The sequence below is a fragment of the Rhinolophus sinicus genome, chromosome 2, assembly GCF_057876585.1.
Source record: "Rhinolophus sinicus isolate RSI-liver-muscle chromosome 2, RSI-T2T, whole genome shotgun sequence".
In the NCBI taxonomy this organism is placed as follows: domain Eukaryota; kingdom Metazoa; phylum Chordata; class Mammalia; order Chiroptera; family Rhinolophidae; genus Rhinolophus; species Rhinolophus sinicus.
The window spans coordinates 47,402,292-47,430,031 of record NC_142502.1 but is presented as its reverse complement, the minus strand read 5'-3'; the positions used below and the strand labels follow the sequence as shown (position 1 = coordinate 47,430,031).

General features: G+C 42.7%; 1 protein-coding gene across 2 annotated transcripts in view; it reads left to right on the top strand.

The window, feature by feature from the left end:
• Nucleotides 1-27,740, top strand: part of SOBP (sine oculis binding protein homolog) — a 162,307-nt gene that overhangs the window by 92,710 nt on the left and 41,857 nt on the right. The window contains exon 5 of one of the 2 annotated variants that reach the window (XM_019735036.3): nucleotides 3,980-4,075. The exons of the other annotated variant lie outside the window; for it this stretch is intronic. Within the exon in view, the coding sequence (XP_019590595.2) occupies nucleotides 3,980-4,075 (96 nt within the window). The remainder of the gene's footprint in view (nucleotides 1-3,979; nucleotides 4,076-27,740) is intronic. 2 annotated transcript variants of the gene reach the window in all.

The window sequence follows — 27,740 nt, the reverse complement described above, 5'->3', positions numbered from 1 at the left end:
AGAAAGGCACTGGCTTCAATATAGAAGAGGTTGTAAAACGTTCGGAATGATTTGACATGTACGGTAAGGAAGTTTGTCTGGATTTGAACATTGCCACCAAGTTGCTGTGGCATGATAACGGAACCCATGCCACCAGGTAGTGGCTGGGGCTGGAGAACCAGATGCCATCCTGCCCCCGGGAGGCTTGCAGTCCAGTGAAGGAGCCCAAAGTCTCCTGAGCCAATGTAAGGGTTCACCTGTGTTTACTCTAACAGAAAGCAGAGTGGAGATACTGGCCTTGGTTAGAGAGATTCGGGAAGGCTTTTTTGAGGAAGTTCTCTAGTAGTTCTTCCATGGTTATTTGTTATACCAAAAACTGAAACTAAGTAATTTTTTGTGTGTTTTTTTTTTTGCCCACAAGTAGCTAGTCATGTAATCTCTGAAATCTTTTTTCCCCTCTTTCTTCTGCCCCCCCCCCCACTCCACTTAAAACCGTTGTTTCTCAGTCTAGTTGTGTAGGACACAGTTCCCTGGCCCATGCTGGTGTTATGAGCCTTGTGCTCCCCGCAACTGAGGCAGGCAGTCGCTGGTCATTGGTCGGCCGCTCACAGCAGCTCACGGCAGCTCTTGCTGGCTGCCGTCCGCTCATGCTGGCTGCCGGCTACTCATGGCAGCACACAGCAGCCTGCGGCAGCACTCAGCATCCTGCAGCAGCACTCAGCAGCCCATGGTAGCACTCAGTAGCTCACAGCAGCTCACACCAGCCTCCAACTGCTCAGGGCAGCCCAGCTCCGGGGAGAGCTGTTGTTCACAGTCTTAGCTGTAGAGGGCGCAGCTCACTGGCCCATGTGGGAATCGAACCGGGGACCTGGAGTTAGGAGCCCGGCGTTCCAACCACCTGAGCCACCGGAGTGGCCCATCTCTGGAATCTTTAGAGTAAGACCCACCTCAGGACACATCCTCCATCCTCCAAGGGTAGCATAGGGTTCACTCCAGTGGGCCTGGGATGTGGTTAGAGAACGTTCTATCAATTCTGCCAAGAGTCTCCCCTTGATACCGGTAGGCACTCCCCTTAGATCAGAGATTCTCAGCTCTGCTGTACATTATAATCACTTGAGAGCTGTTTTGAAAAAATAAACCACCCATGTTCAGGCCCTGCCCTGGGCCAATTGAATCAGAATCTTGGATAGATCTGGGGGGAGAGGAGCAGTCAGCACCAATATGTTAAAAAAGAAAAGAAAAGAAAAAGCATCCCAGATAACTCTAATACACAGCCAGAGTGGAGAACTACTACTGCCTTAGATGAATGCAATTATCTTAACTTAGTCTGGTAAGAATAATTTAAAATTTCACCTTAAAAGACTTCAGCATGCAAAGGGAATGACTTTGGTGAGAGGTGCACACAGATGTGAGGGTGATCGTGCTGGGTCTTCTTGAACATCCTGTCCTTTCCATCTCTGGGGCCTGTGGAAACGCAGTGAATGGTTGGCGGACGGAGTTCCTTAGATTCTGGAATCAAGCTGATTGTCAGAGACAGACCATTCCCAGGGCCTTGGGAATTTGATGCAGAGGCAAATATATGGCTTAATAAAGAAGGAAGTTTCTGGCTTTCTCTCTCCATTTCCAATCTCCCCAGTGCCCCTCTCCTTTCTCTTCCACTGCTGCTCATAAATTATGAGGCTTTATATGAAATCTATAGCTCCTTTGAGGAAGCACATTCAAATCTTAGATTTTTTCCTCCTTTAAAAACACAAAAAGCATTGTGAGGACCTTACATGTAAATGGAATGAATGTATTTTTTGCCACTAATGTTGAAAATATCCCCAGGCATCTGGTGTGTATGAATGTGTATACATAGTACATGCATAATAAACATATTCTACCTTATGAATATTTATACACAAGATACATATATATTGGATGTAGACATACATATGTAAATAGTAGTCCTTGTAAACTATATGCAAAGTGTGTTTCCAAGCATATGTATCATAGTGCATCAGGAATATAATAAACCTCCCAACAAGTTTAGCATATTTTGAGGTGGCATTTTCTACAGAGCTGTTTATGGTAGGGTCTAGTTACAATCCATGTATGTTTTTTGTTGTTTTGTTTTTTCCCATCAATTAAATATTTGTTAATTACAAACTAAGAGTAAGGTACTGGGCATGGCAGAATAAGAAAGATAAAATAAATATTGTCCCTGCCTTCAAGAGACTTATACCTCAAAAGTGGCTTAAAATTCAGTTATGAAGAATCCAACATTGTCACTGCCCATTGGCATCTTACTGCTTTCTTACAGCTGCCTTTTATTTATACATACACTCCACTTTAAAACGGGGCCCATTTAAGGCTGTGTTAATTTAAACCTTGATGGAGCTGCAGGCTAGAACTAATGCAGTGAGAAGAAACCACTGGTTTCAGTGCCTTGGTAGCCATTGGACACAAACAATGCTTACGCTTTTTTCTCTGTCACATATGGTCCAATCCCATGACTGCGTTTTAATTTTACTCTGATTTGGTAGGGGGAAAGGTACAATAAAAAGGCACCAAATCACAGAGCTGTTCATAAATTTCAAAAAATGAAACCAAAACAGAGCAATCTCTCCCTCCACAAACTTCCTGAAACCCAAATATTACTGCCTATGACATACCACTTCCAAATTCCATCCAGGTCCCACCCTACAATAAGTAGCAGTAGACTTTATTAAAAACAAGCTATACATTCTCAAATGTACAAACTATGGATCCCTTTGTAAAATGACAATCCGCAGTCTAGCTGAGGAGTTCTGAGTGATACTTGTCAGCGGGCAGATTTCACTCTATTAGAGGAGAAACAATACATAAGCGCTGTCATCGCGATGCCACAGATGTATGCTTATTGTTTTCTCTGCCTCCATCCATACATCACAACAGGTAGTTCTCAGCTGTTCCCTCGGTGCCAGACATACATCTTATCTAAAGAGACAGCAGACAGAACTACCTGCTGCTTCCTGTGCGGCTCTCCCTGTGTTTCTCTCCTTTTTCCTCCTTCACTTGGGCTTTTTAAAATCAACTGGCAGGGAGCCAAGAGCTCATCATTTTAATGCAGTGCAAAATGGAATATGCATAATTATATGCCAGCCATATGTGAGGGAGACAGCTCAGCTGTGAATTTCAGGAGGCCAGGAAAGCGAGAGCAGTCAGGGCTAAGAAGAGCTGAGAGCAGAGCGGAGTGCAAGAGTCACCCAAGTGAATGGTTTAATGAGTGTTGCCGACGTGCCTACTTTCACCTACCTCTCCCTTCTCTCCAACTCCAAACCGGAAACCGATGGAGATTAGAAAGAGGATTGTGTGCAAGCGGTATTGCGGATGGGTTCTGTTAATGTCTCCATTTTAAACTTCAGCTTTCTTAATTAACAGTGTAGATCAAAATAACCAGTAACTTTTAATGCAGCTTCTTAATTAAATCTATTTTTTCACTGCATTTGATTGAAGAGTCATTGTACTTACTAGATCATTGCTCCTTTCAGATTTTTATTTAAAAATCAAGGGGAATCAGTTTATCTCTAATAGTATTACAATGCAAACTATAACTATGCAAATTGCTTTTCTTATGGCCTTGCTATTAGAATTTTTTAAAAGTGCGTTATCTAGAGATTGCTTAAGCATGCCAAAAAGTTTAAACACGTATGTATGTCATATAATCCTAAATATGCAACCAAAATCATTGGAAGACTAAGTGGTGGTAATTTCCAACAAAATTACTTCATTTTGGTTTGCTTCATATCATTTTAAATATTACACCACAATGAATTTGCATGTTCAAACTAAACAATGTAAAGAAAAATAAATCCCAAATTTTGATATCTAAAAGGCGTACTGCGTATTTAAACAAACTTCTTAATAATGTTGTTATTTCTGGATTCCCGTTTGTTTAATGATCTGAGCTGTTATGCTTTTAGCTTTTTTTCTTCCATTATTTGTAAGTCCCTAAATAGGCCATTATATTTCCCTTCAGGCTAGAGATGAAGATGGACATGCTGAAAATTTTCCCCAGCAGCACTATGCTAAGGAAACTCCAAGGCTTGCCTTCAAGAATAACTGCGAACTACTTGTAAGAATAATATACTTACAACAAGTCTAGAATGTTACTTTAGCACAGTGAAAACAGTTTTTGAAAGGGTTTGTTCATTATTACAATAATTGATGAAGTATTATAGTTTTTCTGTATAGAGTTCTAAATGCTAATTCTGATATCGCTGAATATTAATTATAAGATCTCAAATTGTTTGCAAATCTTTTGTATCTGATTCTAGAGCGTGGATGGCCTTGTCTTTATTAGCTTGTTTTGTATAGTAGTTTAAAAGCAGCCATTTGGAGAATGGCTAGTAAAGTTAAAAATACAGAGAAAGACAGTTGATACATGTAGCTTGGAAAAAAACAATTCCACCCCCACCTCCTCCTACTTCCTAATTGTACACTATTTTAGGAGACAACATGGTAGAATTTTGTTCTGCTAGGAAAGATAGCAGAGTTGACACGCAGTACTCCCTTTAGAATTCAAGTATTCCTGCACTGTCTTGCCAAACTCAATCAAGCACTTTCGTCTCTCCTATGTAGAAGTCAAAGCAGCGACAGGATGCAGGGTGTTTACAAGTCGTGAGAGAAAGGGTATCAGCTGTGACAGGGCCTCTGTTCCAAGGCAGGGTTAATTTGCTGTTCATTTTAGCATTTACAGTGAGACAAGATGAAAAGCAAGCAGGAATGCCTATTATATTTCTATTAAATGAATCTGTTGGGACCTAATGTTCTTGATTAGCTTTTGAAAATGAGTGCTCCGCAATGCATTTTCTGTTTACCTAAAGTAAACAGAGAATGAATTGTCATTTATTTAGAGATTCAAACACTGCTTTGGAAAATGAAGCTTTATGAGGGATCTAGCTATGTTGTCCCTAAATGTTCTTTTCCTTTCAATTGCATTAAAGCAAAACATTTGCTCCAACTAAATGAAAACACTGAAAGAGAATGGGGATGCTCAGTTGTTACATTTTGAGGTAGTCTCATTTCTGTTTAGTTTTTTGGCGGCACACAGTGCAGCTCTGCCAGGTCTCGGCATTAGAAAATCCCACATGTAACCGTGTTTGGACTTAGCTCTGATACCAACTGTTCATTAAAAAACAAAGTGTCCAAAGAGCAGGAGAAGAGAGAAGAATACAGCTCTTGCTTATTCTAGCCACAGTAGTTATATGTTGACAGCAAGAAACTCCTTTCCCTGCTCTGCAGTCTGCACGGTTACAATAGCACCACTCATCCTTTGACCGACCAATCTGCAGGCAAATGCGCTGCTTGTAAAGGCATTTTCCCCCCCTGAAAAGTTAGCTCACTCACCTTATAGGATATCTTAGATATCTTAAACTTCCGGGCCTGCTAGTATTACCGATTTTGGGGAAACCCTTTTCATTCAATGCCGTGTTAATGTTTCACTCAATAACTACGGTTATCCAGCAAAAGAGCATAGGGGCCATTTAGGCTATATTTTGGTATCAAAATGCTTTTTTTGGGAGTCACTATATTTAGAGAAATTGTTTAAAGTGATATGCCATATTTGTTTTTTTCCCCTATTTATTAGAAAAATGATTGTGCTTGAGTCTTGGTTTGTGGTCAGTTTATACTGGAGGAAGTAAAACGTATATGTGAACATCTTTTCCAGCTATCTTTAGAGAAATTACATGTTTAGTTATTGCTGTGCTTAAACACAATATTGTGTTGGCAGTAGTTTTGAGAGATTGGTGCAATCTTTGTTCTTCTGTCACTGTTAGAATGCTTTATGTTGGTCAGCATACTTTCTTGCGATAAAAGAAAAAGGAGAATAGAGAGAAAAAAACATGTAAGCTTATTTCTCCAAGGAGAGATTTAATTTTTTTCAGCTGCAGGAGAAGCGATGGTGTTTGGCTGGTTATGAAGCACTGAAAACTTACGCTTCTATATGAAAGAGATTTGTTTATTATTAAGACAGAAATAGGAAGTCCTTGGAGTTTTCTTAGTGCAGCTTAGAGCAAATTTTGAAAGAGTCCTTGAGAGAAGATTGCAAGATCCGTCCAAAGTGCTTTCTTAGCTTAAGGGTGTTTCTGCCATCTTGCATGGTTCACTGCAGCAAGAATAGTGGGGGAGCAGGGCGGGGCGGGGGTGTGGGGTGTGGGGTGGGGGGGGGTTAGAAAGTGGAGGAGCCCTGTGGAGGGTGCCGATGGCTCTTGGGAGAAAGAATTGAGGGCACAGGTTACTTCTAGGGTCCCAAGTGATCAGGGGTTCATGGCTGGAAGGCTAAGACTGGGCCACAGGTGCTGACAGAAAGTGCCTTGGCCAGGTAGATAAGACATCGCTTCTGACTTTATTATTAACCGTTGGTTGCCTCTGTCCTCCACTCACACCACCAACCTCTGCTTCTTGGAAGAGGGAGGAGTATTAAGGAACCGAAACAAAAGCAAAGTAAAATCAATGCCTGGAATACACAAGTGTGTGTCATCAGAAGGCACGACAGAGAAAGCATTGGCTGATAGAAAAAGACGCTATGCAACTGTAGATTTCCTGTAGGGTATTGATCTTCCCATTTAAGCCCCAAACGGTGATATATGCCTTCACACTTAACATACAACACAGACGACTAAATATCTAGCTTGGTGGCCAAGATTCTTTGGTTGGTGATTGTGCAGCAGCAACCTTATACTTTTTTATTAATGTTGAAAATGCAAGGCTGTCAAGAAGAGTGACAGATAAAACTTGAGTACTACGTGATATATTGCAATTCAGTGTGGCCTCATCTACCTCTTCATTGATAGGGACACACACACACACACACACACACCAGGGTATTTTGCTGGCATATCTAAATTTATGACTAAGGCAGATAATTTTCAATAAAAGAAACTGCAGGAAATTCACATATTAACAGCAGCATGGCTTATGAGAACCCGGAAGAGGGAACATTTAGAGCCAGCCATGGTGACTAGCCTTTGGCCCATATTTCAACTCCATTGCTGCTGCCTTTACTATTATTGCCTCATTCTTTTGGGACTAGTACGCCTTCCCATTTCCTCTATTAAAATGCTCATATCGATGGTGGGAGTTGGATTAAGAGCTAGAGAGGAAGACTCTAATCATGTTATGAGCTGACACCTCCTCATCAGCCAGTATTTACTCAGTTCTTGAAAGCCAGCTGGGAGTAAGACCTTGTGGAAGTACAGCATAAGCAAGGTCCTTGGAGGGAAGGGACCTGTGGCAAGAAGAGGAAGGTTGAAAGGGTTTGGGGCCAGGAACTGAAGGCGACTGAGCCTATTCCCCAAATGTTCTTAGGACCTGTCCAGAGAACATTGGTGCATTCAGGAAGAAGGTCAAAATATAATCAAAGAACAGCAGCAACAATGGAGTGTAATTTGGTTGGAAAGAAAGCAGGTTTAGGAAGTCTGAAAGGGAAATAAGAGAAAGGACACTGCAGGGGGAAATCAGCCTGACTCCCTCAGTTCCAGATTCCCAAGTCGTCACCTAGACAAAGTCTGACTCCCTTTTTGGCTTTTCCTAAGGCTGTGAGAAATGGGAGTTTTGCAGAGGGAGGCAGAGGGAGCCCACAGCTGGGAGGCGAAATAAAAATAGCATGGGGAAGAATTCTTTCTGGTCACTTACGACGCCTGTGTAGGGAGAAGGTGAAAACTATTTTAGTATTGTGGCCTTGTCAACAGACGTGGTGGGGAGGAGAGATGCTTAGGCGGTTCTGTGGGCTCATTTGTCCATCTGATTTCCTTGTGCGGGCAGACAGATTACAAGGCCAGGATATAGACCTTCATCAGAACTGCTAATACAGCACTGCTCTGTATTAGTACAGGGTTCAGATGACAAGACATTATTGCACATCTTCTATGTAGAAAGCACTGTACCACCCAGGGCTGGTGGGCGACACAAAATTGAAAAAGACACAGTCCCTTCCCTGAAGGAGCTTACAATCCAGTAGAAGGACTTGGCATATACAGCATTGTAGCCATCAGGAAGGCGGGCTCTCAGGTCTTTCTGAAAGTTAGAATTTTGCCCCAGCTGGACTTTATACTGTGTCACGCTGGTGGTATAGCTAGGGATTATGGGTACAAAGGCTTCAAATTTATGGTGACAACATCTGCCATCACATCACATTAGATCCCTATTCCGCCTCTTGGACCTCTCGGAGCTTCAGATCTTCATCTGTAAAATGTAATAGTAAACGGTAATAACCTCAGAGGATATTGTAAGGATTGAAAGTGATGACATATTTAAAATGCCTGGTACACAGTAACATTCGGTACATATTAGCTGTTATTATTATGATTCTTCTTATTCGCATGATTTTTATCATTACACAGTGAGCTGTGCCCCAAGAGAACACCAGCAGATTTCTGGAGTACAAAGGAGGAAGAGATCACTTCCATATGCAGTAATTAGAGACTTAACAAAGGGTATACCTTTGATCTAGGCCTTGCATGGGTTGGATTTTGATAGTCGGAGCTGGGGTGTAAGGAAAAGGGGCATTCCAGGCACAGGGAAATCGCATGGACAAAAGCAAGGAGGTGGGAAGGGACAGGCCAGGTGACCCACGCCTCAGTTGTCATCGAAGTTGGCTGGAGTGGAGAGCACCGGAAGGGTAAGGGTAAGCTGGCAGGCCAGCCCCTTCGCGGAGGTCTCAGCACCTGACACCATCCTGGCAAGTCTGGATGTTAGTAGTTATGCTTCGTGGAAATGCCTAGTACTTCTGGGATTTAAAAAAATAGTATGGAAGATTTCTAACATACACAAAAGTAGAGAGAGTCATATAGTGAACTCCCATCTACCTATCACTCAGCTTCAACAATGATCAATTCTTAATCTTGCTTCATTTATCCCTTTACCCTCGACCCACACCCCTCCCCTCCTTTTATTTGCTGGAGTATTGTGAAGCTAATTGTTTGTTTGTTTGTATGTAAAACCCGTAGCACCCCACTTCTCTGGCTAGAAAGAATCCATGGACACTGATTAAATTGGGAATTGGAGTTTTGGGAGTATGTGTACATAAAACAAACGGCGCCTGTTGTGCACTGTGTGCTTCTCTCCCTGCTCGGCACAGCCTTATAAGGCGTGGACGGTCAGATCCAGTTAAAAAACCCTTAAGGTGAAAAACACACCACAGTGCCAGTGACGACTTCAGTCTACTTTGCTCTCAGGTCCCTGGTTCTAAATGTGTTTATTTAAAAACAAGATCAGATCTCTGCAAGCCAGCCCAACTCATCAGTACATGTTGGCCCCATCACAGCAATGGGGGGGAATCCTGGATCTCTGTCATTAGTAGCTATTGCTAGGATTGTCCTATTAGATCATGGAGACTTAATGAGAGCCACCCAAAGGTGATAGAAACTGCCACATTTCACTAGAAATGTGATAGGCTTTTCAAAATGGGTACAATTACCTAGACCTTCCCCTTACAGAAAGCCAGATTCATGTTCCAGCTCAACTTGAATTTATACAGTTTCTTTGATGTTACAGCTGAGTAGCACAGGCGCTGAGAATTAAAATTCCTGGTGACACACTTGGATTCCCATCACATCAAATAAAATATCATATGACATGTGTGTATGTAGTATGCAGGGTACCAGTTTCCTGACAGAGTAATTGTAAAAGCCCCCAAAGTGTAAAATGACACAGAAAACCCTAGGGGCTGGTTGCTGTCTAGAGAGAGTTGGCCTAGCCCACCATTCTTTCCACCCACCCTCCAGATCCCTTTTGTCGGGGACTATTCTTGTGCGCCTACAGGTTTTTGAAATATGTTTAAGAAAAATAGAACTTTTTAGAAAGACCAATGTGAGATAAGCAAGGGCACTTCTAATAAAGGTAGCACAATAACACTCTCCAGCAAGGGCATCTAGACTTCGCACAGTCAGAAGGAGTGGATTCTGCCTGAGTTGTCCTATCTCACCTGAACGTTCCTCTGTTTTCATCTGTGCTGTTGTTTCATCTTGCTCCCCAACTGGGTCTGCTGCTTCTCTCTTTCTTCTCAGCCTCTTGGCTCCCATTGCTGCTCTGGTCTCGTGGCTCAGAGGCTTCTAGTCCTGTATAGAGACGCTGTGGACCCCAATAGGCCATCTCCCTTCAACTCCCACCCATGCAAACCCTATTTTAACTCTGTCTTTTTAGTTTCTTTATTTGGGGGAGAAGTCATATGGAGGAGCGCTTGAGTTCCCCAGCTGCTGCCCTGCCCTTTACTTGGGGTTGGGGGCCCTTTGATCGGAGCCCTATGGTCCCCAGAAGCTCCCTTTTCCAAGGCATGGAGATCTTTGTCTTTCTGATTTCAGGGCCATGGCACAAAAAGGTCAGAGGCATAATGGTTTGGTGGTCATGATGGCTTCTCACACAGTAAGTGCAGTGGGTCTTAGAGCCAGAGAAAGAGATCGAGGACCATGTGTTCTCCAAGACACACTGTGGTGTGGTGGATCAGAGTGGGTCCCTTAACTCCTGCTCTGCAGATGTGCTGCTGTGCAATCGGGGCAAGTTTCTTAACTGCCTTGAGCCTCACTGTCTTTATCAACAAAATGAGGATAAATACAGTACCTACCTCACCGGGTCGTTTTGAGGAGTCAACAAGATCATGTGTGTGAAGCACTTAGTGTGCCTGGTATAAAAGTTTACTAAGCAGTAGCCTCATTACCAATAAAATGGAGCTAGAAGGTGACATTGGTTTAAACAAAATCTTAAGGCAGGTACTAGGAGTACTTGCCTGTATTCTCTAACTAGAGTCTCTTTCCTGTTGGTTTGGGCAGAAGCCCATATGTAATATTTTAATTTAGAACAAAGAACTCAGAGAAACCCTTGACCATCCATCCAGTGGCCTATTTACGCTGAGAGCACCAGAGATGCCCATTAGCTGCAGAGCAGATGTTGCTGATTTGTGAGGAACTGCAATGTTGGAGTACTTTTCGGAAGAGAATCAAACTTCTAAAAAATCATAGGGGGTTGTATTGAAGAGCTTGGACTCTTGAGCCAGGCTTTTTGGTTCAGATTCAGGAATCTCTACCACTCCACCCACAGGCTGTGTGACCTTGGGCAAATCAGTGAACCTCTCTGTGTCTGTGTCCTTGTCTGTAAAATGAGGACAATGGTAGCTGTCGAGTACGACTGGAGTGAGGCCTAACTGAATGAATACCCATAAGGTTCTTAGACCAGTATTTGGCGAACAGTTGGCCAAATCATACTCAATCAATGTTGTGATTATGATTATTTCTTCTACGGTTGCTTACTTTCAGGCACATCATAAACTATCACTTGGCCAAATTTTCTAGCGACAGATTATCTGGTAGTCTTAAGTATACACATTCGCACTCAGACACCACAAAGTTTTCTTGTGAAGAGTGAGAGGGACAAAATACATTATGCAGATAATTCTTAGAGCCAAGCTGTTTTTGTAGAAATGTAACTCTCATGGAAGACTCTCTGCATGATCCAAGACCTCTTTACCCTGCCCTACCATTTCATAGTAACATTATTAATCTTAGAAATAGGCAACTAAGGAAATACATGCAAAGCAAAGGAAAAATGTAATCTACACGAGGAAATACCCGCAGTAGCAAGCGGAGGTGGACTCTTTGAAGGGAAGGAGACAGGACACCATCCTTAGCGGGGTGCCTTCAGCAATGCCTGGCGCTGTCCTCAGTCCTGATAGGCCCTTTTTAAGACCCTTTCATCTCCACAATTTTGCTAAGTAGGTATTGTCATTTCCACTTCACAGATGGGGAAGTTAAAATTCAAAGATGTTACATTCCTTGCCCCAGGGGAGAAGAGGGGACCCAGTGAGCAGTCACAGAGCTGAGGGTTGATCCATATTTCTTTGACCTGAGTTCAGACCAGGACACACGGCCACCTTCTCGGCGTGGGGAGCAGGTCTGATACATCCTTCCATCCCAGGGCTAGAGAAGGGGTTCAGTCTGTGTTTGTGGGATGAAAGAATGAAGAAATTAATTCAGAATCACTGTTTCCAGCTTTTTTATAATAATAATTCTTTGGTAGACTTCTGAAGCCAGAAAAAACATCAATAGGAATATTAGGAAGGGGAATTTATTCAGAAAGACATGTCAGTGTTTGATACTTCCCAATGCATAATAAATTGGGGGGAAAGTCACCAAAGCATATGCTGTTTAATTTGGTAGACTACAGAAAATATATTTTCAATGTGATACAAGTATTTGAATGTATTATTTTCTTTAATCTGACAACAATAGATTATGTATGATAAGTGCTAATTCTTTTTTTAAAGATTTTGATTCTTTTTAGGATCATAGGCCATTTAAAAAAAGGCTTGGCCTCTTTTGGTTTGGTACAGTTGTGTTCCTTGGAGTGAACTGCTCTATTACCTTTGAGAATTCTAGCCATCGAGTAGCATAAGGGAGTCAGGCAGGTATCAGTCACATTCTCTCCCATTGTTTTAATTGCTAGAACTGAACAATTACCTAAAATACCAAAGAGAATTCACCTCTGATGGCTTCATGGAAACTCTAGGTCATATATCAAGCAAAACGAGAAAATCAGATAGGATATCAATTATCAATATAAAATCGCACAAGTAACCAGCCAGAACTAATATTAATCATATTCAGTCATGTGTTTGGTTTATGGCTAGAAGAACAAGCTAACAGGAGTCTCTTGGGAGAAAAAGGGAAAGGGTATAAAAAATATTTGGAGTTGAGAATGACATATGTGAATAATACAGGAGGCAAGAAGCTGGAGCTGGGAATGTGAGGGTGATGGGGGACTGGTGAGAGGGAATTGTAAAAGGGAAGAAGGAAGATAGAAGCCCATGATTAAGCTGCGAATGAGCAGGTTCAGGCACACAAGAGTTTTAAAATAATGTATTTTCTCATTGCATTTGGCTCGAATTGTCTTTCCCAGTCCTGTGTTTCATACATTTCCTACTCCTCTGCTCTGAGGTGTCAGGCTTTCCTGCAGGGCTTTCTTCCCAGCTCCTCCTCCCTATGCACTGCCACGGACAACGGACAACGAGGTTTGGAGACATCCTGTTTTAATTCCAGAGGAGGCTGTCTTTGGCTGAGAGCTCTGTGAGGCAGGAGCTTTGTCCTTCCTTGCTGTACCTCTGAGAACCACGCTGGCCCACACCGCATTTGATGGACTCTACGGTGCCCTTTTCCCCTCTCACATTTAACATCTCAGAAATAGTATCGCCTAGTACAGTTGATTGCATATTACAAACGTTAAAAAAAACACATTTTTTAATTGGCTGAATTTTTCCCTACCGATGTAAAATAATGGCATCTTAACAGTCAGTGGTGATATAGATTCAATGAACTGTGGAGGTAGGTGCTCAATCATTATTTGTCAAATGATTGCGTACAAAGCACTCCCCCCGGTTCTAGTTCAGGTCAGAAGGAAAGGTGTAAGGTTGTTTCTGGACAAGGCATCAGCCACTGACAGGGTGGAATGGAGCTGGCCCGGGGCTGACTTGGCTGAGCCTTTTATTGCTGTAGCCTCTTCCTTCAATGGAGCTGATAGAGGGCTTTGCTCATTCTTTCAAAGTGAATTGTTGAACCAGTTAAGACACACCCCAGATAAGCCAGCATTCAAATAATAAGTGGTACATTTGCCTGAATTATCCAGAAAATTGCTTAATGTTCTACTTTGGGTTGCATATCTATCAATATTTCTCTTGGAAATTCATGAAGCTACATGGGTAGAGAAGCAATGATTTTCTCCCCCTCTCTCTTCCGATAGAACAAGCTACAGATTTCATTAGGATAAAGGACATTTTTTAATCAATTAGGATGCCCTAATCCATCATCATCACCATTCCTGTCATCTCTTAAAGATGTTTGCAGCCTAGGGGAGACACGAGTGCACATAGGTGCATTTCCTACACTGTACATTTTATAATCTACATTCAGGATATCAGCGTGCATAGGTTATGTCACACCCTAAGCATAATTATGTGAAATACTCTGCTGTTTCATAGTGTTCACATCTCAATATAGTTTGATTTCCTTTGAATGGAACCTGATTCGGATACTGCAGCAGGATCTGTTATACGCGTCTTTGTGTAAACGGGGAGGGGGAAAACCGTGTAGACATTTTTAAGTGTCAAAGCCTGAGAGGGGAAGGGAGGCAATATTTAAATATTGAGCATGTGCTAGGATAAGGCCTTCACATGAAAAATAATCCAGATTACGAAGATATGTGAAATACTTTGGGGGTCTCTATTATGTACCCGTTTCAGTCAGTGGTACTTTTGACTTCCAAATTGTCTGATAAATGTGTAAGGATACTCTCAGGGAGCGAAATACCACTTTTGGCTTAGAAAAATATTTATATATTTGTTCAATAGCTTGAATTTTGAAAATATGTACTATCATTGCATATACACATATATAAGATACGATCCATGAAGGCAAATTTATAAATCCTATTTAGAAATGTGGATACATATATAAAGGAAAATGAAAATAAGCCAGAGCATGCAAAAGTGCTTATCAGCCTATGGCAATTAACATCTGTCATTGATGCAGTATTTTTTCTATAATGATTTGATGTTTACATATGAATACATAAAAATAACATGGAAAAATAAAGTTGTCATGGAATTTTTATTTTCATTTTTCCTCAGCATTTTGATGTTTAAACAATGTTCTGACTGTCATCAAATCAGCCAACTTGAAAATTGAGCTGCATCAATGGAGACAGCCGGTTTTGATAATTCAAACCAAAAAGACCTTTTCTCAAGAGAAATATTGTCTCTAGTTTATTTGGTCTGAATAGTTTTGTGTGTTTTTTTAATCTCAAACTTATTCTTTTGTAAGTACTGCATTTAGACAATGTCTATAAAGATTTAAAGCCTTTTTACAAATCTAAGTGTTTAGTGTCATGGACACGTTTCAAAAAGTGGAATTAATATGAGTCGGTGGTTATGTGTGACCAAGATTTTGAAGATACTTGTCTTTCAGTTTCCCCAGTGCTACAAAGACATATGTTGCAGTGCAAACAAAGTATAAAATGTGGATCCTTCTCATAAGGAGTTTACAAACAAGCTGTGCTTATCAGAACAGTGAACTTCCAGTGTATGGTAGTGCCAGATGAGGTGGTGCGGTGATTAGAGAATAGAAATACATATTAAGTAGTATGCGTACAACAAGGAAGGAAAGGGTCATGTCACGGGGAAAAGATGGTGGGCTGGAGTCATCAGGAACCGATCCTCCAAGGAGGTGTGGCCTTGGAGTGTGGGTGGGGAATGAGAGGATATCCCAGAGAAAGAGAAGACTGTGGGTGGGATGACGGTGAGGGAGGTGAGCAGCCAGCACATGGGGGAAGGGGGTTAGTTGAGAGACCGCCTCGACTGGCATCCCTTTGGGAATGGTGAGAATAGCATCAACTCAGTAAGTTGTGGTCAGATACCGTGTTTCCCCGAAAATAAGACCTAGCTGGACCATCAGCTCTAATGCGTCTTTTGGAGCAAAAATTAATATAAGACCTGGTCTTATTTTACTATAATATAAGACCAGGTCTTTATAATATAATATAATATAATATAATATAATATAATATAATATAATATAATATAATATAATACCGGGTATTATATTAATTTTTGCTCCAAAAAACACATTAGAGCTGATGGTCAGGCTAAGTCTTATTTTCGGGGAAACAGTAATAAAAACAGGGAGAGTCAAGCAGCTAATTTTACATTTGGTGTTTGGGGCTATAGGCATCTGTATTAGGTACCTGAACCAGGAAGCACTGTTATGAAAGCGGAGCTTTCACATGGTAGAGGATGGGAGCAGGAGCAGGGAACCTTCTAGAGGGACTTAAAACAGGCCAGGCACGCTGTAATGAGGACACAGGCTTCTCACAGCTGGAAAGGCGAGAAAGAGACTGCAAATGATTGTCCAAAAATATTGGTCATCAAATTCGTATGACCATGATAATATAAATAACTGGCAAAGATTTCATCTCAAGCCAATTTGCCAGTAAAATTAGATTTTGGGTAACAGTCTTAAGTGAGTAGCTAGCTGTGTGCAATAGGAAAAACAAGATCAAAGTAGAAACAAGCAACTAAAGTTTAACGTCTTAATGATCCAGAATGATTCAGGAATCTGTATGATGTAAAAACATAAACTAGGGGGAAAAAGGTTCTTAAATTTGGATAATTTAAAGAGAGACAGAATCTCCCTTAACAAGAATGCAAGAACCCCTCCCCTCAGAAAACAGCACAGAGGAGGCAGTGTAGTATATGTGTCCTGGAATCACACAGGGTTGGTCCACTTCCTGGCTACGTGGTTACTAGCTTTGTGGCTGTGGGAAGGTCAGTTTCTGCATCTGTAAAACAGAAATAATAGCTGTACGCACCATTTAGGTTTTCTGTAAAAGCTGGAGATAATTCATATAAAGTGCTTGGCATACAACAAGTACTCAATAAAAGGTAACTAACAAAGGAAATAAAATCCCTCTTTTGTATTCAGCTTTTAAGAGAAAAAAGGAAATGCCAATAAATAAAAACTCACATGAGGATTCAGAATCCTTGTTTTTTAAGAATGAAGAGAAAAAATCTTATGATACATAGCTTTCAAATGTGTGGACTTGGCTTATTCTTTAAACCTTGCATGTGTACAGGGCATTAGAAGGAGAGCTTGTGTTTATCCAGTAATGACCGTAAAGATTGTCAAGATCTTCATTGAAGAAGACACGTTTTATTGAATATACTGTGTTTACTAAGCTAGAACATTAAATTAATATAAAATGATTTTGTCGGGGGGGAGTCTCACAAAAAAAGGGTTTGCTAGTTAATCAGCCAAATTAAATTTTTTGTAACCCCACATTCCCTGATTATTCTGATTACCTGACCATTTTAAAATTCCACTTTTCTCTGAGTAGTAAACATTGTCACCCACTTCTTTGGCCATCTTCTTTGTTCATGGGCTCTTACGTTTCAGAATATATCAATTAGGCACTTAATTATTGATTTGATAAATCAGTTTTCCTTTGGTCTGACTTAGCTGTCTGGAATACATTTGGGACTTGTTACAGTTGTAAAAATTAAAAACAAAGAAACAAAAATCCAAAATAATGTGAGCAAAATGTCCTTTAGTTAACATATAAGCTAGAGAGCATCTTTCTTGGCTAGAACTCCTCTTTGAAGGAGTTGGGCTACTCCTACACAGATTATCAAGGTCACGTTCAGGATTAAAATGAGCTGTGGAACAATAAATTGCCCCTTACAGCAGAAAAACATGCAAACAGAAAATGAGGCCTAATGTCTGTCCGCGTACCCTGAGTTTTTTCTTTCTGAGCTAATATACCTATTTAGTGTAATTTAGATTTAGCTTTCGTTATGCTTTCTAAAATTACAATGTGTGTGTGAGGATTGGAATAGTTTTCTTCCAACAGGAATTAGGGTATACATAAAATGGTTTTCTCTCCTCCCTGGGGAATGGTAAGAGTCACTTATCTCCCTGCTCTCTCTGTCTCTGGTCACTTTGCAGTAGGGACGACTCTTGTGCAGCCCACGATGGCATTGGTGGCTCCCAGAACTAGCAGTGCCACAGTCTTGCATCTGGTAGTCTGGTTCCCATGTCATTAAAGTGTTAGACTCAGCAAACAATGAAAAAGTACAATCATTTCTTTTTAGATTGTGAAACTAACCGTACAAAGCTATTTCTATATTTGGGAGTACATGTTTTAAAAAAACAATATGGTGGAATCTGTGACCACAATACATGGGTTTACATTTTAAGTTTTTGACTGCAAGAGAGAAATGACAGGGCTGTTAATGACGCTGATGGTTAAGAGCAGAAACTGAGGAATAGGTAAACGTTGTGGAATCAGTTCTCCACTCTCAGCTGCCATCATCACCATCGCTTTGGCTTATTCTGGCCAAGCGTTAACATTTCTTAACTGTTTCCATACATTAAATAGAGAACTCGGTGCAAGTGGCCACACACTACCATGCTTTCCACAAAGCGCATTGATTCCTTCCATCCAGTAAGCACGCTTTTATTGCATGCTTACTAAGTACAGAACAGAAGGGTCATCTTGGACAGGTACAAAATGGACTCCATCTCTTTACACAATCCCACCCTTAGTTTTTATAAGACCTTTGTACATTTAATTAATATATATATATTTCACATACAGACATAGATACATATAAAATCATCTTAATAAAGGCTTTGAATAGGAGCTCAAGAAAATACTTAGTGTATGAATGAATGAACAAACCCTCCTGGTGTGACTCCGGTTGGCACTTTTCCACCGCAGGCTCAGACTCCAAGGTCTCTCCAGTGTCTAGGGAGTGTCAGGAATGTCTGGAATGCGGCAGCATGGGCCGAGTTGAGTTCCTCTCTGACACATTTCTGAGTTGTTCAGTTTCTTGGGCAGGATGAAGAGTGGCAGAAGATACAGAAGCCACCTATGGGCTCTGAGACCTGTCTGTGGCTCCCTCCTTAAACTATGGCATATCTCATCCTTTTCCCCACCCCCAACAGCCCAAGTTTGTTTCCCAAATGAGATGGTAGGACCTGGAAAGAAATTTCTCCAAATTGCATTCAACTCTCCATATTCATGTTTATGTTTGAATTTAGCTACTAGAGAAGGTGTCAAATGTAGTCTCAAGGCATTAGATTTAAAAATAAGCATATTTTCATTCTTTTTGAACTATGTAGATTAAAATTTTAAATGAACGAATTACTTTGGAAACACTACTACATTCCTAGGTTTAAGTGAGACATTGGCCGGTTTAGGATGGCAAGCAGAGCTTCCAGAACACCCTTTTACTCCTTCCATCTCCTTCTGTCTCTCTCTGTCAGGTTATTTTCACACAAAATGTCAGTGGTACCAAGGTGTAGTTTTCTCTGGAACCCTCATTCTGCTGAATTGGCCCCATAGGATTATCATACTTCTTTTTGAAATAGAACTCTGCAAAGTCTTAAATTTTATTACAGAATTTAATACCAATAATTATTTAAAATTTAATGAATTTCACTACTGACTTAATTGCTTTTGAGTAGTTCCACTTAACTTACTAAAGAGAAGCAAGGACATATTCATTTCATGAGCAGCAGAAGTCTTGCCCTCACATCTGCCTACATTCTCTTTTCAATTAATCAATTACAGTATGATGGTGTGTAATTACACATTAAGAAAGTTATTGGATAGCTCAGCATGTCTGTCCCAGGGGGCTTGTGAATACACTAATATAACACACCTGTAATGACCTGCGCTCACATCTGCAAATTACATTCATTTCTCTCACTTTTTCTCTCTCTTTGCTAAATTAAGATGAGAGCAATTCCCATTAACTTTTGAGTCACATCTAGTCAATGTGTTATGGAGGGAGAAAGTGAAAAAGAAAGACTGAAAGAAAAGTAAAAACGGAAGAAAAAGACTTTATCTGCAAGTATAAGTAATCTGCCTTTTGAAATTAGCTTCCTGAGACCTGGAACTATTGCAGGATTTCAGGAGAGCAGTGAACTATGTCTACTGAATCATACCAAACACTTGAGAAAAAACAGGCCAGCATTATTCGAACCCAAATAGCGACTTGCTTTTCAGCTTCCTTCAATCTCCTGGTGAGAGATATAGGAAAACAGGAAAAACCTTTGGAAATCACATTCAGGCAAATTTGCTTGGCTTGTTTCAAATCAAACCAAAGTCTGGAACTGATCCCCGTGCAGGAGCGCTAAGCCTCTGCATAGCAACTAAGCCGCGTTAAAAAAAAAAAAAAAAAAAAAAGAAAGAAAGAGAAAGAACCCACAAAACGCACAAAGAGCAAATTTTATTACATTAATGGTCTAAAGGCTCTGGTTATGTGAAGGGGTCTATTCCAGTGTATTCTGATTTATGCTATATGAGAAAACCTCAACAAGAACCTCTTAATCCAAATTACATAGTAAGAGACATTCTAAATGCCTAAACCAACCAAACGATTTTAAGCAAAACGCCCTGTTAAAATAAGCTTTTGATGTCTGCGCAACTCCAACTCAAGAAGCAATCTGTTGACATTTTCTGCAAATGCTATCTTCGTCTGAGACAGAAGCATCAGTGGCTTCTTCAGAGTAATCTTCAGAGTAAAGTGATTCTTCTCCCCTTCCCACCCTCTTTCCCCACCACTTCTCCCCACCCCCCTTCTGTTATCTGCTCATTGAGGTCTGACAAGGTCACATCTACTGTGATTAGTGGCTGTCCATCAGAATAGAAAGAAGGATACATTGATACTCAGCCAGCAGATGCTCATGAACATGCAAATGAATGTGGTGAGCCTTCTTGGTAGGGAAGGATTTGCTTTGTTGATGTTTTTAACTCTGCAGCCAATTTTGGGCATTTTGTGTGCTGCTTTCCCTGCTTACAGCCACTGGCCACGCACACCCCACCATCACTTGGGTAAAGCCTGCTTCTCCGTGTGCCTCCTGGGGATGCCTAAGACTCCGCTAGCCCTGAACGGAGGATGTGACAGTGGCAGAGGCACCCCGTGTACTTTCAGGGAGTGTTCTTTCCTGGCCTCCTGGCCTGTCGGGACAAATGACGGTGTCCAAGGGGCTGTCTTCCTGTGTGGGCTCCATTTGTGGCATCTCATGGGCCTCCATGGGGTGGAATTGTAAATAGTGGCCGCCACATAAAACATGCCATCTGTACCCCTGTGGGTAGTAGGATGGAACACAAAAAAGATCTATTCCAGGAATATGAATTGATGTTTACAGACATGCCAGGGTTGGCTTTTAAAACATAGTGGAAAACTGTCTCAAAAGCAGTTTAAGTATCACGTAATAGAAGCCTGAAAAAGTGCTATAGGAGCATGAAGGAAACCTCTACGCCCAGAGAGATGTAGCAAGCTGGTATGTCCACACCAGTCCTGTTTGCCCACAAGTGTGAGATACTGTGCGGTCTCCTCAGGAGTTCCTGAGAAGGGAAGGAAGGGCCCGAAGGCAGAGGATGCATGCTTTGGGGATCTAGAGTCCCCTTAACCCCCAGCCCCTGTAATAATTTCTTATAAACTGGAAGGTAAGGAGACAAGTTTGGATTGAGCAAATTGGATTGTCATGGGAAAGTTTCCTATTTGCTGGGCCGGGATTTAGGGCTGTATGTGGGGGCATCCTTTATTGGGACATTATAGCCACAGGCAGATAGAGACCCCTTGGCTATCAGAGTGATGACTGCATGTCCCAGTATTTGTGCGGTCTTCCTACTTTCACATTTATTGCCTGTTTTCATAGATCAGTGGTCCACAAATGGGTTCAGGTGTCCAGCATTTGGAAATAGTGTCATTCTTGAAAACACCATGAATTGTTGACCTACTTAATCCCCATTGTATGAACTGGGAGTGATTTTTGCTGTCTATAATACACTTATGAAATATAAAGTCATGAAGAGGTTCACAAATGTATAACAAGCTGTCTAAGCAGAATTGACTGTTTCTGGTTTTCCATTAGTATTTCTATGCCGCTTGTTGATTTTGTCATCTTTGAATACTTGTTAGCAGGTACAGCTGCCTTGGTCTGTGACATAAGTCCTTTTCTACTGAATCTGGGTAATTCTTGTTTATGTGTGCTGTGGTTATTGTCTTGTGATATGACTTTATTTCCCTGCTCATCCTGTTCTGGAGACCTGGCCCCTCCTCTTATAAAGAGACTGGGGTCTCACCTGAAGGGAGTGGTGTCTCGTAGTGTTTCTAAACTCAATTCCTATCCTCCACCCCCACCTCTGTTGCCACCTGTCTCCCTTCCCCACCTCCTTCCCTTCCGAAACCAGGAAGGGTGAGGGCAGGGTACAGGCAGGCTCTCCCCGCTTTCATTACAGTACGTATGCCTATGAGGGCGCCCCCTAGTGATGTGTGGTCTAATAACGCCCTCAAGTTGGCCTTGAAAAGTTGGGTCCTGTGCCTGGATCCAAGCCTGCAAATTGTGCCAGCACGTTTGGGGCCTGTGCGTTTGATATTTCAGATTCTTGAACTAGACTCTGTTGCATGTGTGTGGGTGTCATCACGTGTGTGTGCCTGTGCATTCAGCAACTTTTACCGAAGGTTCAAGTTAGTGAAGGCTTTTATATCACAGTACTGTGAAAAGCTTAAATATGACATTCCAGTTCATAAAAGTTCTTTGGCCATCTATTTCTCCCTGGCCACATTTCCCTGCATGGTCCAGTCATCTGCCAGCCTGCTGAGAGCCATCTTCCTCTCCTCCCACTCTGTTCTCTCGCCTCTCTGCCTACTCAGCCCCATGCACAAATTTCCCTCAACGTTTTATGCTGAACAGACCAGCTACCAGCCAGGCAGCCTTTGTGCTCCCTGTATTCTGTGGTACATTTTATTTTGTTCTCACATATTATATGCTATAATATCTTTTTTGAAGTCCTAGTGGGAATAAAGCAAGTCAAAGGAAGGCTGATGCTTGTGCCAGAGCATTAAAGACTAGGCAGCTGCCATCCATAGACCCATGTGGGGCCAGCAGAGCAGAAGTGGGGGGACCCCAGAAATGGAGACCCTTAGGGATCACTGCCTCTTACTCAGTTAGCTGCCCTTCTCTTACCAGAGATTATCCTGCCATAACTAAATCTTGAAGGCTTCTAATTAAAGCTGAGGAAAATACACTGGAGAAAAATAAATAAATTTGCAAAATCAGTGCATTAACATTTCTCCCCAGTGGTCTGGGAGAAAACAAAAGTGGTTTGATTGCAGTAGCAGCGCCAGCTGGTCCAGCTTACAGACAAACAGTGTGTCCTCAGGAGCTGAGTCTGAGAACCACTAACCCCATTCTCTGAGAATGTCCCAGGAAGTTCCAACCTTCAGCATCCTGCTATGGCTCCCACACTGCCTCTGGCTCCAGGACGAAACTCAAATGTTTCCTCAGACCGTATCCCCTGCTTTGGGGTTCAGGAAATATCGTCCCCTTGACTATGGGCTGACTCTCCAACCCCAAGTTGCCTCTCCAGCCTCTCCAGCCCCTCACTTCTCAAAATATGATCCACCCACCAGCTGTGTGGACCCCACTAGGCTCCTGGTAGAAATGCAGTGTGGCCCCACTCAGCAGCCCTGAATCAAAACCTGCTTTTTAACAAGATCCCTGGGGGATTCGTGTGCCCACTGAAGTTTGAGAAGCTCTGGGCTACAGTGGGATGACAGGTTTCATCCCATAAATGTGGGCCTACTTCAGTGGGCTCGTTATCATTACAGGACACATGCCCACAACACATTCACAGCCCACATTCCTCCCCTCCGCCCCCAGAATCCCTCTCAGGGCCTTCCAGAAACTTAAGAACAACAGATAGAATTCTTACCCACAGCTGAGAGAGTGTCTTGCTGGGAATCTGTATAAGGACTTGGGCGGGTGACGGTGAGTGCACAGCGGCGATGGGAGAAACAGCCACGAGAGAACACAACTCCTCGGGAAGGTCAGCCCACAACTGCCTCTGTATGTTTAATATCTGAGTCTTAGGGCTCCAAATTAGGAAGAAACGCTAAAGCAGCTAATGGGAAGCTAAATCCCAAACTACCTCCAGTGCCTGGAATTTGGGTTTCATTGTTTAATCCCTGGACCACAAGAGAGGGTTCCTGCCTCACAGCTCACCTTAGGGAAGGTGGCCCTTGATTTCTACCTGCAGGACTGGGAGAGGCTGAACTCCCCCTGCTCAGGCAGATGACTATGCCCTGTGGAAAGGGCAGCCAGGGCAATCCAACCCCTGCCTAGGGCTTCAAAATAGCTGCAGCTGTGCCTAACTTGGGATTTAGCAGCATCCTCGCCCTCCCACCTCAACTCCCATGTATTTAAACAGGTGAAACAGCTTAGCACATGGACGACTGGGAAGCCCTGAGTGTCTTATAGTCTGGGACCAGGGTTCGTTGTCCATACCAAGAAAGGAGACTGAGGAGACAGTATATGTGACAAGGGATAGGGGCCAGTGAGCATTTGACCGTAAGTCCAGTCTCGGGGACATGTTCTAGGTGATGTTATTGAGACTGCTACTGTAAATTTTCCAGTACACCTGGTTGCAGATGTTCTGCCTGTTGTCACTATAAATTACTAAGATGACTTGGAGCTCTAGCTCTTCTTCTGAGTCTATCTTACACCTCCCTCCCCCCATGGCAGAACAAATATTGGTCAGATCATGTGTTCTGATTTTTTTCAGGCCATTGTTGACAGTGTATTGCACAACAGGATGTAAGACAGTTAACTTAAAGGATGGTGTCTACAGCCACCTGGAATTTCTGGGACAGGCCCAATGTAAAACTCTGGCTTGTTATTATTAAGCAACCAAGGACACTGATGCATCCCTACCTGGACCTTGTGTTTTGCTGCTGATGTCAAATACTGGCATTGTTTAAAACAAAAAAATCAAGTTAATGAATATAATTGTTTTCCATTTAAGAGTTTTTCTCCTAATTTTTCTTAAGCATTTGGTCTGTGGTACCTACTGTAGCAAGGATATGCCAGCACTTGATAAACTGAATAAGCAATAGAAAAAAAAATTAATAAGAAGAACTCAGAAAAAGCTGGTCACATGTAGTTCAAAGGCCTTTAGGGTGCTTGTGGGCAGTATGTGGCTTGAGGTTGGGTTTTCTTGATTATGTACATGCAGTATAGTCAAAATAATCATTTTGTTCTGGGCGTAATATTGTCTTTAATTCAAATGATAGTATTCACCATTAATTAGCACTTTACGGGGTTCTCTAGAGAGCTTTGCCCTCTGATCAGGTGTAAGAGACCCTGTGTCAGTCCAGGCTCTGAATGACTACTGGAGCTTTGGACATCTTTACAGGTCAGCTCTAAAGAGAGGTAGAGTAGTTTGTAGCCACTGCGATTTTAGGGGCTCCTCAAGTGGAAAGGCTGCCTACTCACCTGGACGTCCACAACTAGAGGTTGTTTTCGGTGTCATAAGTCTACTTGCAGTGCAGAGCTTGTATTTAGCCCCTAGGTGGGTGATAGCCTTCCCAGGACCTCTCTGCTTGATCCTGAGCAGTTTTCAGCATGGAGTTGAATGTGGTGTTGGCCGTCCTGCTGAGCTGGATGGTCTTGCCACCTGGTTCCATTAGGCATTAGCAATCCCAGGTGGAAGGAAGAGGACAGCGGTTCTGGGAAGGCCTGGTGGGGAAGCCCTCTACCCCCCAGGTCATCACTATCCCGGGGGAGGACTAAACTGAGAGAGAAGCAATACGTTAGGGCTGGGCAGTGGGGGCGTGAGCTTAAAATGCTGCCCAGGTGTTCCAGGTCTCGAGCGTCTGTGCTCTTTGACCCATTCCTGAGGGATGGCCTCCAGCTCTGTGAGGATCCTCCCACCAATACAAACCTCTCATCCCGTGAGCCAGGCTGGGGCCCACAAAAGGGCTCACTTCATAGAAGTTTATTTACAGACACCTCTTCTTAGTCACATCTCCTCTCCCAATTGGAGGCCACCTATTCTGCCACATAGATTGTAAGCTCTGGGGGAAGCGCTCAGAAAACACTCAGCACTCCAGTAAACCTCTATCAAGCACCTGCCAAGTATCAGGCCCTGGGGAAGAGCTGGGGACAGATGGGGGATGAGACGGATTCTTCCCTTCCTACAGCGTTCATTTGACCTGGAGTTGCCTGGGGTCTCCCTGAGCAAGACAGCTGGGCCAGGACACCAGAGCTGGCCTAGCTTTCCTTCTAGGGGAGAAAGAGCTGTAACACCTCTCTGGACTGACTCTTGTAAAATGTGTCCCAGCCAGAATCCTTGTTAGCTCCTGAAGAGGAGGGCACATCCAGGGTGAACGGCCCACCGAGGCAACAGGGGAAGAAGGACACAACATATCTGAGAAGCTAAGAGTCCGTGAGCCAACTCATGGCCTTTGCTCAGGAAGCCCTGGCAGTTGCCATGTGGCTGCCACACAAGCCCTCAGGGAAACGCCACTGACTGCAGACCGTCTGAATCAGAATCCCTGGGTAGGGGAGTGCAGAGAAAAAGCTCCTGGAATGATTCTAATGTGGTTCAAAACACTTGAAACACCTAAAGGCACTCAGGTCCTGTTTCGAATAAGATCTTCTGGCTGGTTCTGAAAACACCTAGACCAGCTATGGCCTTTGCTCTACGCCTCACATCTCTTTTTCTCTTCCTCCTCCTCTCCCTCTTCCCCACACCATGTGCAATAGACAGGGAGAGAGAGAATAATAAAGGCCCTTGAACACTTGTCTTGAGAAGAGTTGAGCATTTGCTCCAAATGCGTCATAACCGTAGTAACTATTCACTAGGTGTGAATTTAATACCTGAAAAACAAAATTATTCCAGCACAAGGGAGGGAGCAGGCTGTGTGCTTGGCCGGTGCAGGTGTGGTTCCCGAGTGGGTCCCACACACAGAAGCATCACCCTCAGGTTTTGCTTCCCAACCTGCCTCACCAATCCCATCAGGCTCCATTGTTTTACTGCTGAAGGTCAAATGACTGCCCCTTGTCGCTGCCCCAGTTCCCTTGTCACTAAAGGCTTCAGAGGCTGAGGCCTATAATAATAACTGAGAACCGATGTGAGGCCTTCATGGGACTGTCTGAGCCTGGGATGTTTATTATCTTTTGGAATGGCGTTCTCCTGGGGAAGGGGAGAGAGGAGGGGGCCCTGGCTGAGCCAAAGAACAGGAGCCAAAGAACAGTAATCTTTGGGAAAGAAAGAAGAGGGCCGGCAACAGCAACAAAAACTTCCTGCAGATGTGGAATTTGAAGGAATCCAGAGAAAGCAAGCCTATTTTTAGCAGGAGTAAGAGTGCAAACTGTGATAGGCGCCACAGGCTGCTGTCACTAACATTTGGCGACAAGCAGCATTTTCATATTTAAACATGACAACCCTGCAAATTGAAGAGAACCAACACTTTATCTACGTGCTGAGTAAAAGCTATCACCTTCCCTGAGCCCAGTGGGAGGATCCGCTCCATGTGACATCTAGCCCGGCCAGGCATTGGGTTTACCTGTGTTGCGATGGCTATTTCTATGTCAGCCATTGATGGCGGGCTACTCAGTGGTGGTGACCAGGATGCTGTTCTTACCAGGTGAAGACGCTGTGCCGTGTTACCTCTGGAAGGAAAATGTCCAGCACACTCTGCTCAATTAAGCATGCGTGTGGAAATACAACACGCAAATGAGCAGAAATAAAAATATATTAAATTTGAAGAAGTGAAGTAATACCATAGGGAACACCAGTGAACTTGAGATGAACCCAACAATGTCAAAAAAAGAGAATCCCAGAAATGTGAGCACTTCAGCAGCTTACCAGACCCCAAATGAGACGTATGCATTACATCCTCTATGCCCTGTATGAATATCTTGCCCAGATCAATATCCGGAAGCCTGGCATACAAGTTCTTTTGAAGCTTTAAGCACCAAGCTCATTCCTATTAAAAAATAATTCACTGTTAAGGTGGTGAATTTGGGTTTCGTGAGGGGGTGAAAGATTTCTGAGGACAAGGCCTGGAAAACGACCTCTCCACTCTCCCACTGCCCGTTCTGACTGGCACCTGTGTCTACCCTGCTGAAGCTGGTGTTAATTATTGGCATTCCTACTGGTCAATGGTGGCTCAAAACTGATTGAGAAGAATAAAGGAAAGAAAACACCAGGGCAGAAACGATAGCCTCCGGTAGGCTTACATGTAGGTGTTTTTATTATTTCCAGATTGTGTTGACATTGCTCTGAGGCATAGAAGTTTGAACTTTTCTAGACAATCAACAAAGCAAAGCAAGATGAGAATAGAGGTGGAAAGGTTTGCTTAGCCCCCCTGTGGGCTTAGAACAGTGGTTTTAAAATGTGAT